Source organism: Numida meleagris, chromosome 2 (genome assembly GCF_002078875.1).
Source record: "Numida meleagris isolate 19003 breed g44 Domestic line chromosome 2, NumMel1.0, whole genome shotgun sequence".
Classification (NCBI taxonomy): Eukaryota; Metazoa; Chordata; class Aves; order Galliformes; family Numididae; genus Numida; species Numida meleagris.
The window spans coordinates 127,520,139-127,532,409 of NC_034410.1; the positions used below are offsets into that span (position 1 = coordinate 127,520,139).

The 12,271-nt window shown below is 47.7% G+C and overlaps 1 protein-coding gene across 3 annotated transcripts in view; it reads right to left on the reverse strand.

Moving 5' to 3' along the window:
* Window positions 559-12,271, reverse strand: part of NCALD (neurocalcin delta) — a 51,300-nt gene continuing 39,587 nt past the window's right edge. For 2 of the 3 annotated variants that reach the window (XM_021386946.1, XM_021386945.1), the window contains exons 3-4: window positions 10,507-10,612; window positions 9,388-9,525 (exon numbers count right to left, since the gene is read on the reverse strand). In XM_021386946.1, the coding sequence (XP_021242621.1) occupies window positions 9,428-9,525; window positions 10,507-10,612 (204 nt within the window). In that variant the 3' untranslated portion in view covers window positions 9,388-9,427. Of the gene's footprint in view, window positions 9,526-10,506; window positions 10,613-12,271 lie in introns of all 3 variants that reach the window. The other variant, XM_021386947.1, reaches the window with a different exon arrangement.

Below are 12,271 nucleotides of genomic sequence, written 5' to 3' on the forward strand. Positions count from 1 at the left end.
GAGCTGTGTCAGGGGAGGGGCGGGTGGGGGGTAGGGACAGGTTCTGCTCCAGAGGGCGGTGGGCATGGCCCCGAGCTGCTGGAGTTCAGGGGGTGTTTGGACAGCGCTCTTGGACACGGGATTTGTATTTTGGGTGGGCCATTGAGCAGATGCTCCATCATCCACCGTCCTCCAGCCCCTTTCAAGCTGATATTAACACGCCTGTTTCACAAATAAGATGGGTTTTATTAATCTGAGGTGGAAACAAGCACTGGTCTCAGTTACCTCCTGACAGTATTTAAATTACTTTCAGCATCCTGGTGCTAATCCCAGCTCCAAATTTAACCCAGGTAAAAATGCGAGGAGCTTAAAGCATATGCCCATGGCCGCACGAGGAAACAGCCGCCTCCGGAGCCGGCAGCCTGCCCGCTGCAGCATGCTGCCTGTGCCCATGCACGGCTTAAGCCCTCGCTAAGCTCTGGAAATTGACTTAGCTGGGCATAGCCCGGCCATGGGCAGGAGGAGGCTGGAGGTGGTGGGGCTCCAGGTTGGAGGAGAAGAACGGCACATCCACGTAGCTGGCTGCAGCAGAATATTTATTAGTAGGAAAGAACATTTAGGGGATTTCAGTAGGAGAATTTGCGTGAACCTTCAGTATCCACCGTACACTGGTTGTCTTCAAGATTGTTCAAGGTTACATATTTATATAAGAAAACAAAATAATTCATATTTAGGTGCAATCAATAATTCCAGTATGAAAAAGCACCATGTCACAAAACAGTTTACAATACAAAATTCTTCAAAATCTAACATTTAAAAACAATATTTGTTCAACAGTAATAACAATACAGTAAAAAAATTCTTATTATTTCCCTTCGAACAATACTGCTTATATATTTTGGCACTGAAAAAGAAACTATCACAAACGCGCCTTTTAACCACACGATGCTGTTTTGTGAGTGTCTATATAATGAGGAAAAACATGCTTTTGAAGTCAGTCACTTTGTCAGGTGCAGTCTGAGCTGCTTTCTCCTTCAAAAAGTTAAAAAAGAAAGGAAAAGGGATCGGTAAGCTGCAGCACATCTCGCCTTTTGGCCCGGGACACGATCAGGAGAAGTGTCTCTCTCAGAGCCAGGCCTGCCTGCAGGATGGGCGCGAGGCCCTCCGAGCCTGCCCAGAAATGTGGATCAGAGCCCTCAGATGGCCCCATCCTGTAGGGACTGACCCCAGACTCTCTTTATGTTAAACGCCCCAATGGGATGCTGACCTCACACTTGCAGCTCAGGCTAATATTTAACTACGTTGCGATTTTAGTCCTGACTGTTGTCCCGATGCAGCCAGCAGCAGCAACCCAACTGGAGGTGGAGACAGTGGGACTGGGCACTGCCGAGAGGGACAAGGGCTGGGGACCGCCATGTGCCCATGACACAAGCTTGAGTCTGAGAGAGAGAGAAAGCCAGAAGCGCAGGCTTCTCGGGAAGTTTCTGCTCAGAACTGACCCCTGTGAAAATGAGAACGCGGTACTACACTCCACGTCAAACAACGGCGCTGTGTGCAGCTATGGCCCTTGGAAAGGCTGATCCTAGCGAGCATGCAGTCCTTGGTGCTAGCTCTAAAAGCCAAACGAGAACAAAAAAAAATCATTTTCAATAGTTTTTACATCTTACATCAAAGATGCCACTACAAAAACACAATAGTATCACACGTTAATTAGTACAGTCTTAAAAATGCAAACCAACGCTAGAAAGACTTCCATACATTCTGCATATCATATGTACAGAAGAGAAGAGCTTCTCGAGAGGAGAGGGCAGTCAGAGAGAGATCATCTTTTGGGTGCTTTTCTGAGGAAGTTGCATGATACAAAATACATTTCAGCATAAGAAGACTTTACTGTGACACTAAGAATTCAGACAAGCCCTAGCTGTGAACGAGCAGCGGGGACGGGGCGCGTGCTGGGCCACAGACACAGACACGACCTTCTGCCACACGGTCTCCTCCTATGACTTGGTCATCTGCTCTCCTTGTGAGGGTGGGGTTCGCGCGTCACCACGAGCACACGTTCCTACAGCATGCAACAGCACAGAGACAAACCCCACACGCTGCCCGCAGCCTTCCTGCAGGCACCCCCACCGGGTGTCCCTTCAGCAGTGCTGCACGGTGAGCACTGGCTGGAGTCTCAGAACATCACCGCAGGAAAACACAACAGAAGTGGGGAGGAAAGTTAGAACATCATGATAGCTATCAGCAACCGTGTGCGGGACACAAACAGTTTGAGACAGCCATAAGAAAACGATGCAAACCAAATTCATTTAACTCATAGTTGTCCCTCTCCTTTCTGAGTTGCAAAAGTCTTTCTTAGGATATGTAGGTTTGCTTACAAAGAATTCTTCTAGAGAGGTATCTGATTTTGCCATGACACAGGATGTGCTGAACTGAGTGCTGCTGCAGTGAGTCTGCCCGTGGCAGCTTGTTTAAAGTTGGGTTTGGTGCCTCTGCTCTAAGCCGCGGTGCAGGAACAGCCTGGGGGCACTGGTGAGAAAGCTCTTCCCATGGAATGGTCATGGACTCAATGGGAATGGGACACTTGGACTCATTCAGCTATTGGCCACTCATTAGCCTCTACAGCATCAGAATTATTTGCCCAAATGTATGCAGTCAAATCCATAACTATTTTGTTTTCCATCTATTATGTCATCCAGTGAGCAATGTTTAAAAATCAAAAGATTGAGTGCTTCTGTCAGAAGGTACGCACAGCGGTCACCTTGGGTTCAGGTGCAAAATAGCACTGAGTACACAAATAGAAAATACCAGAGTGTGTGGATGGAATTGGAGTGAGTGAGTGGTAGAAATAAGCATATTGAAATGCAACTCAGTCTTCTTGCAGGAAACGTGCCAACGAAAATAATCCCTAACTTCATTAAGCACTTCATTTTTAGCAGGCACTGCGAGCCCACCTTGCTCGTAGTGCTCTGGCACCGGGGCTTCTGCCGGTGTTGGGGCTGAGCGATGGCAGGGCTGAATCGGAGAGGTTCCAAAATTAACATTAAAGCAAGAAAACAAGCGAAACGTGAATAAGGTAATCAACTAGAAAATGCCAAAGAAATGTGATCTTGTAGGGCGCTCCGATGGCTAACGTGCTGCACAATGGCATTAGTGAGCTCCCTCAGACCCTTATCACATTGAAACTCTGGGGGTTGGTTTGCTTTGGTTTGGGGGGGCTGTTTGTTAGCCATTTCTTTCAGATCCTAATAAAAACTGCTTGGTTGTCCTGGAAACAGGAAGATGTTAATGACAGGGAATGAAAAGGTGGTGCTGGTGGCAAGGAACTCTGAGTTCTCCCCCAGACAGCCATGTGGGATCCATTAATCTTCCCTCTGAGTGCAGCCAATTAACAACACAATCGAAGATAAGAATTTAAGAGGATTTTCTCAGGTGGGTTTACTAATCGCCATCATCCCCTTCAGTGGGGGAATGCGAGGCCAGCCCTGAATACCACTCAGACCCTGTCCTGGCGAGGAGAGGAGCAGAGGTCGCACCCTTGATATGTGCTTTGGACAGGCAGCAGGAAGAGTTTCCGCCTAACCTTACTCTATTTTGCCAAAATTATCTCTTTGACCACAGCATCTGGACGCTCCAGGCAGCATCAGGGCGCCGCATGCTGCACGGTGACGCATGGGAAGACACTGTTCCTGCTGGGAGAAATCAGCCCTCTGTGGAATAAACCATGCGAGCAGAAAGCAATCACCGGTCAGGTTCAGCCTGCAGTGCCTCAGCAAACACATCAACAGTAATGAGAACCACATTGTTCCGGAGGTGCAGCATGTTCTTGAAATGTTTAATACCACCACTACTTTATAAGAGTAAATAAATAGTGTGGTTGGCAAGGTGCATGCAGGAGGGCCAAAGGCTGGGAACCAAACAGAAGCCATTCTATCTGAGTTAAGCCTGGCTCTTGTGGCTGCCATGGGCCTGTGTTTGTTACTCATTTGTAGAGAGAGAGTGGGGATGGCAGCCGGGAGATGGGGCAAAGCTTGGAGAGCCTGAGTGCCTGCCCAGGGGGGTGGGAGCATCTCTGCTACCAGGTCAGAGCAAGAGGGGAGGATGTCAGTTGTGTCTCAGCCGTGCAGCAAGTGAACGCAATGGGAAGGGTGGCCAGATGACATCTTTATGCCCCAGACCCCACATCCCCAGCTTCAGCATGCCCAGGAGGTCCCGCAGGCTGGAAGGGGCAGAGGAGCTCTTCTGTGCTACCCGTAGCTAATGGGGAGCTCCACCCTGGGATTCAGACCCTGGTCTAAAGGTAGTGATGCAACTCACTGTCATTGCTCTCGTCTTTGCACGTTGCTCGCTACAACCCAAATTCTTTTTTTTTTCCTTGCTTCTTGTGCACTACCCAACATTTTACAGGTGATATTTTGATTCCAACTACATATTAAATAACGACCTGTGGGAGCCATGAGGAAATATGACCTGTGCATTCCCAGAAGCCTCTCACATCTGGCCTGCCTGGCTGGTTCTGGTTAAGGTATGGAGAACATTTCTCATCCTGTGAAAATCCCAATCCCTGAAACAATAGCTATCTTGGTGTGGACAGTTTGGAACCAACAGCAACAAGAACGAGGCTGGAGCAAGGGATGCTGCTAATTGAGGCACCCAGCATAGCCGGAGATGGGTTCTGCAAGGGATGAGGAGGTCCCTTCACATCTGACATCATTTTGCTCTTCTCAGTGCAAGAAGGATCTAACCATTACTCCAGTGATGGTTCCAGTTCCTAGTGTCACTGCCTTCCGCATCAATCTACAGCCCCTTTTTTCCTCAACACACCTGAAACAGCTGTTCTCACCTTCACTCGCCTGTAGACTGTCACCCTGGTTCTGAGAGTTAAATGGAGTTTCCCCTTGTCTGCCATGACCGAGAGGAAAGCTCCAGCAGGAAAGGTTTGCCCACAGCTATACTTAGAATTGGAACCAACAGCTCCCAGGAGGAGCATATGGCGTTTCCTAACTGGGGCTCGGTGAACAGCTCAGCTGCTGCTATGCAAGGAAGAGCAGAGCTACCCTGCTTCTGTAGCTGCACGTTTGTGCTAAAGGTATTTGAAGAGGATTTTGCTAGCACCTCTGACTGCATGCACACGACAGAGCTGCTCAGTTAACCCTACCTCAGAGCTGCAGGGCTGGCATGCTGCTGCTTTGTACCCTATCTGCCTGCTGCACAGTCAGTGGAAAACTCAGCCCTGCTCAGCTGCCTGGCGCTTGCCAAGTTTCTCTGTGTTTCTGAGCGCAAGTTCTGCCCACAATACCAAGGAAACTGCCTTTCCCTGCTTCCAGACTCCTACATGAGATCGCACCCAGTATGACACACAGCAGCGAATGCAGCTGAACGTTTGTGCAAACGGCAGGAAGAACATTCTTCTCCACTGACCTTGCACCGGTTCCTGGACAGCTAATTCCTGAGCCCGAAGGCTGCTTGGTTGCATGAAACCTGAGGAGCACCGTGGGGGTGACACAAGGAGGTGCTGGCACGGTGGCACTGGGGACAGGTCTCATGCAGCCCTCCGTCAGCTTGCTTTGCTTCGCACCCCTACAACAGGCTTCAAAAGGAGACTTCAAGAGGATGCCCCCTTTATCCCAACTGTGCCACACTGCTACGTATAGGGGTTCCCTTCCCACAGCCACGTGTCCGCAGGGACCTGCCACTTGTCACCGTGCTGCCCCGCTCACATGTACCGAGCGGTGTGTGGCCAACAGCCACACTCTCATCTCAGCTCAGTCTGTGGATTAGGGCTTGACATCAGGTTACTGATGCTCACTGAGTTTCCATGAGTCAGCTCAGCCCAGGTTTCTGCCCATGCATGTGCTTTCAGCCCACAGCAAATGCAAGGTAATACGACTAGCTTAGTCTGCGGTACAAGAAAACCAGGCTAAGCCACAGCACTGCACGTTTTCCATCAGCGAGGAGGGCACAGACTCGGGCTCAGCTCATGGGGCAGATATTAAACCTGGGGACTGGGGATGGGTGAGCACACTGTGTGCCCCCAGGCACTGCTTCTGCACACAGACCTCTTCCAGCCACAGAAGCCATTCACTTCTGGCTTAGTATTTTAAGCCGCAGTGTCCTGAAAATGGAGACATCATGCTTTCTAGCAGAGAACAACACAGGACAAAATGCTCAGCAATAACGCAAAAGTCCTAAAAGCTCCTAAGAGGAACAGCACAGCACCATTATCTCAGGAACATTCACTGCTTTGAACTCAAAGGTCTCCAAATAATGTCAAAACAGATCTTTCCTTGGCCCCTCTCAAGCTATAAGTGCTCACAACAACACATGCGTGCTGGTTTTACAAGGGTTGCAAATAACACAAGCCACGGACTTTGCTTGGCATCTTCTGGCCCAGAACCTGGCAAGCTGGGAATGCTGGAAAATTGGGACTGGTGTTTTTCCTGTGGATGAAGTCTATAGGCTGGAAGTACTCATCAATTCATTAGGATGATGCACAAGTGAGGGTTACCTTTTCCATACACAAGTACTATTAGAGAATGCATCTACAAAACTGAGAGGTGACATGCAATAGCACATACAGTCTGCTAGCCTTCCCGTACAGAAGTATTTTTAACTGATCTCTTGAAGGCATCTGTCTTGCTGTGTTATTTCATATGGGATATGTCATTTTGTTTTCAAAAGGGTTATGAAAGCAGTAACGACTGCAAATGTTAATGGCAGCAAAGCAGAAAGCCCCGACGCAATGTGCAGCACTGCAGCTTTGCTGCTCTGAGGCCTGCAGATGCTCCCATAACCAATTCAGCTACTGCTCAATTTGCAAGTACATGCAGAGGCAGGGAAAGAAAGGGATAGTTAATAATTTAAAACAATACCGATCAACAGCAGTGGTCAGGTAAAAGAATAACCTTAGTTAATTCTGTAAATGTTTATACAATACTTTTATCTCCAGCTAAGCTCTCTGCAGCTGTAGGCCAACTCCCACTGTTCCAGACCTTGTGAACTGTGCAAAGAAGTGCATCTCCACTGGCCTCCGGTCACACCGCAGGCTGTGCTCTCACACACGCAGCGTACAGCATCAACATGTGAAATCTCAAAGCTACCAAGAAAATCAAACTGCGATGAGGTTCTGGGCCAGAAATGTCTCATAAAACTGAAAAGAGATGGAATGCTGACACTGAAATAAGAGGCAAATTTTTAAAAGTTTCAGTCACATTTTCAAATTCATCCCCAGTAAAAGCCAGCTGTTGTGGGCCTGGGCTGCTCTGGAGCTGGAGGCCTGCACTGAGCCTGGAGCTGCTCTGTAGCATCTCTGCTGGTGGCAGCGGTGGGGAGGTGACGGACACAGGTTTCTCCTAGGGAAAGGCAGGCTCAGGTTCTCCTTTGCAGGGTGAGATTTGTTCACAGGATATCTGATGAGGGTCAGGGAGCAGGAGCTAAGAAACACTTTCATCAACTGTAAGAATCGGTGCAAAATGTGCCTGTGATGCTTGTAACAGCTGAAGTGCTAAGTACTACAATCTGTTCATGTCTGTGCACCTGTGTGCCTGGGCCTCTTCTACCTTCTCACTTTCCCCCACACACCTCTGCTCAGGATTTTAATTAGTTTCACGGGAATAAACTTTCAGCTGGCTTTCTGCAGGCATTTGAGACAAAGGTGTGCGCCTGAAGATATTTACTGAGTGCAATTAGCCACTCACCATCATTTTAGTACGACTGATTAACGATGCAAGTTTTAATGTATTTTCATTTTATTTTAATATGCTTTGCATATTAAATCTGGCAAAGCAAATGATAATGAGAAATTAAGCCTAGGAATTTCTTCTCTCTTAATTGTACATGCTACCTAGTGTTCAACAAAAAATTATTCACGCTCTGCTACTTTTTCATGACTTCTAGTTAGTACTTAGTGAATCAGCATCTGGAAAGCAGACTTATTTTACTTAGTTTATTTTAAATTAAGGCTACTGGGGATTAGCATCTACAAGGTCACTTGACGAGACACCAACCTTGCCTGTCAGGCAGAGGTCACACTTCCAAGCTCACGGGCCCCATGGCTGCGCATTGCCCACATGAACACCTCACCAGCAGGATCACAGAGCAGCCTTTAGCTAATGACAGATTAACGCCAATTTAGTCAGCATAATGCCTCCAGCCACTAAAGCCTTTCTGTTGCAGCAGCACTTGTACAGTTACCAAGAAATCCCATGTCTGCATCCTAGCTTGGAAAGCAGCAACTCTGACGGAAGGATAAAGGTTTGCAGCAGCAAATTTCAGAACTCCTGCATCTAGGCGAAAAGATAAACATTCAACATTTCTTTCAGAGCTGATCTTTTTTTTTTTTTTTTCCGTTTTAATTTTTATATATATAAATATACCATAAAGCGTACCATTTCCTTGTTTTAGTACAGACTTTTGAACTTGACTAAAATAAAGGAAATATAAATGCTACAATTTTATACTTAAAACAAGTTTTGATGTCAGCCTTCCCCCAGGAGCAGGCCTGGAAACTGCATTAGCTATGTGGAGAGAGACAAAAACACCCCCAGAATGTCGTACTACACAAGAACAAATAGCTGGTTTGCTTCGGTTCTAGCCGCTTGCAGGTGTACATCATCTCCTTGGCTGAATGCCCGCTCTCCTTAGCAGAAACTACTTTATTACTAACCTGAAAATTTCACATTCAACATGTATCTCCCTTAAATTCATTGTCAATACCCAGTTTTCAATATCCATGCCTGCCTTTGCTGACCCCAAATGGCAAGAGGTATCGTCAGTTGTGGATTTTGGGATCAGAACTGCAAATTGCTGGATTTTCAGATAAAGCCATGTGAAATCAGCCGCTGTAAACCAAGTAAAAACTGTTGATTGCATTTTTTTTTCCTCCTCCTCCTTCACAACCTTGAAAATGTTCACAGCATTGAAACATTGAAGCTTAGGTACAGGGGTGCAGACAGTGCAGCCCTCACCAGTTGTGCACATTAGACATCCTGTCTTTGAGCTTCACTGGTGCCTCCTGGACAGGAGAGGAGATCCCAGGAGAGTCCTACCCCATCACAACCCTTTTGCTTCAATCTCTGCTACACTTTCAGGTCCTCTGGGTGAATACTCAGCTACTAAAGCAGCAACCCAAAACCTGTCATTATGTCTTGTTGCCAAGGATTTGTTGTTGGTTTTGTCCTTCTCAAGTGTACTTTCCAAAACAGACATGTTAAAAAAAAAAATCTTTAAAACAACGATAACACCACAATATCTGTTTAAAACAGTACTGCTCGTGCTCTGGACAAATCGTTAAGAGCAATTCAGCATTCTTATAATTAATCCACAACAAAAGAAGCTATAAGATGCCACAAAAGAAGGCATAATTGGCCATACAGAGGCAACACTACCATGAATGTTGTTTGGCAAGGAAAAAAAAAAAGCAGATACATAATTCATCCAAAGAGTGTGTTCAGAATTGCCCGGCGCTGCTGGGATCACACTGCAGGAGTCGCACTATTGATGGGTCACTCTTGGCGCCTCGGATGAACTCTTCTAGGGAGAGTTTTCCTAAAAAAGAGACACGTTGACTTAGCATGCATGGATGGTCGCGGCACACCTGCCAAGCCTGCAGACAAGAGTGGTGGAAGGGAAGTGGCAGGCAGCAAGGGAAGTCCCTGGGGGTGCACGGCAGATGGGTCACTTTCTCAGGATGTTGGCTTGGAGCAAGGATGGATGGAGGATGGTGGCTGCACCCATGGAGGAGCACGTTCTGTGGGAGCCTGTGCTGAGCGGTCAGAAGCACTCTGGCCAGGCAAGAAGACATGGGGTCACATCTCCCCCACCAACACGTGGTTCCTGGTGCCTTAAAGAAAGGCAGAAGTGTCCCAAAATCCTCCTACACTGAGGTAGGGTTGAGCTAAGGCCAAATGTTCAAGACCTGGTTATGAAAGAAGTGAGACTGAGTCACCTGAGGATCTCACATGGGGTTTGTGCTTGCTCCCACAGACCATGGAGAGACCTCACCTTTTGAAAAGAGTCATCAGCCACACTAATTTTTCATATAGTTCATTAATTTCTTGAGTTTTTTTAGGGAATACAAGTTACTTTCATACAAAGTATCGAGAAGATGAGGTGGCATGTGCATGGCAGAAGTGCAGGGAGGTTTCGTTTGTTTTGCATTCCAAAAACCACCCTTCCAAGTGGGAGAAGACAACAAGGGCAAGGGTTTTTAAAAACCTAAAATCCAGGCAAATGAATGCTTCACTCCTTGGGGAAAATCTTAGGTGTTAGAATATGCTGAGACTACCATCTCCTAGTGTGAAGTTAATGAACTGACAAGAAAAAAAATAATTTGTGTGGAAAATTAAAGACCTGGATGTGGGCTTCTGAGCAGTGTTTCTGAGCACAGCACATCTGTAAGTCCCAGAGACAGCAGGACAGCTTGCCTGCAAAGGGTGAGGGGGGTCCCTAGGCACCAGGGCTTTGCCCATGTGGCCAGAGGAGGAGCAGTGAGGTCGAGGGGTCTCCTGGCATCTAGAGGGAGCTTACCATCACGGTTGGTGTCCATCTGGCGGAAGATCTTCTCTGTCCTTTTCTCTGGGGTCGACTCATCTTCCGGCATCTTCATTACAGAAGAAACCATCTTATAGATTGCCTGTGTGATATGACAGGAGCAAAGAGCTGGTAAGAAGTACATTAGGTCAGTGTAGCGATATGGTTACCTCCTGGTGACCGAAATAGGAAGAAAATACCCTGGAAACATTAGCTGGGACTTGTTCTGTGGACGCTGAAGGGAGTCAGGTGACACAAGTATCTGCAGCTGCCCTCTTCAGTGGGATTCTCATTTAGGAAATAATGTGTTTCCTTATTTAGTCACAGTTGAACACAATCTCAGTTTGGACTGAGATTACATTTTCCCTTATGAGAACAGTCTTTGGATGAATTTATCACTTGGAGAGCACTTAGGCACTGGCAGCTCCCGGGACCTGGCGAGCAGAAAGACCACCAAGGTCTTGTCCCACACTGCAGCCTACCTCCTTGCTGTGGCCTGTCTCAGTGCTGTGGCCTGCCCCAGTGCTGCAGCCTATCTCAATCCTGCAGCCTATCTCAGCTCTGTGGCCTATCATCTCAGTGCTGCGACATACCTCAGCATTTCATCCACCCAGACTCCATCTTCATCTCTCCTATCCCCCACCCCACCTTGTGTACCCATCTGCCTTCCCCACCCTCGGTCAGCATCCTCCCTCTGGGAGTGCAGTGACTCATCCCCGCCTTTGCTGAGTCTCACATGTAACAAAGGCTTGACCAGCAATGAGGTGGCCATCTTGTGTGCCTACACAGCTAGAAAAACACCATTCATAATTGGTTCCACACAGAATAGATGTCTTGGTCCCATCCATTGTGGTTCTTTGCATGGACAAATCCGTTAGTCACGCACAATCCTAGCTGCCCCTAGAAGAGAGGTGATATTAGTTTTAAAACAAGAAGCAGTGGTGGTCTCTTCACCTCACCCTCTTGCTTTCCAGGCTGAGTCCTTGTTGCAGGACACAGAAGGCTCACTGAAGCTCCACAGCCCCACTTTTTATCCATGAAAGCACTCTGCCTGGCACGCCCCGACCTGCCGGGGCAGGATCCCCAGGGGACAGCCCCAGGAGCATCTCAGCACAGGTTCACCAGCTGGATGACACCGCTGAGCAGCACAGACATTTTACTTGCAGACCAACAAGCACCCATTGCCTCAGCCATCTCACTGTCTTTTCCTCTGTGGGCAGAGCCAGCTCACCTTTCAGATGGCCTAGCCTTTAGACATCTGGAAGCATAAACACCCCAAGAAAGGCATTTGTCTGTTTAATTAAATATTCATCACTTATGCTCAGCGCAGTCAAACATCTGCTCTTTCAGTTATGTCACCAGTGCCTAAGCTGCAGATTTCCTCGTCTGCCCTCTCCTGAGACTGTAATGCTGGTCACAGACTGGAGTGGAAGGACATTTCAACATGGTCAATTGCTGGCTGAATGGGAAGGTGGTGGACACTCTTTTAATTATCACAAGTTAGGCTGTGGGAATGCCCACAGGCTCCCAAGGGATTCAGGGTGCGAGAGTATGAGCTGGAGAACAGACAGGGATACTCTGCACTCAGCCTTGACTATCAGATGACCAAGAGAATAATAGAAGGGATGAACATGCCAGCAAATGGGCATCAGGATGAGAGAGATGCAGGAAGGAGGGAATAGAGGAAGAGAAAAAAAAAAGGAGAAGGTAGTCAGTAAGAATCTGCACCTGCCTCATCCTCATCAGCATGTGAGCCTCTCAG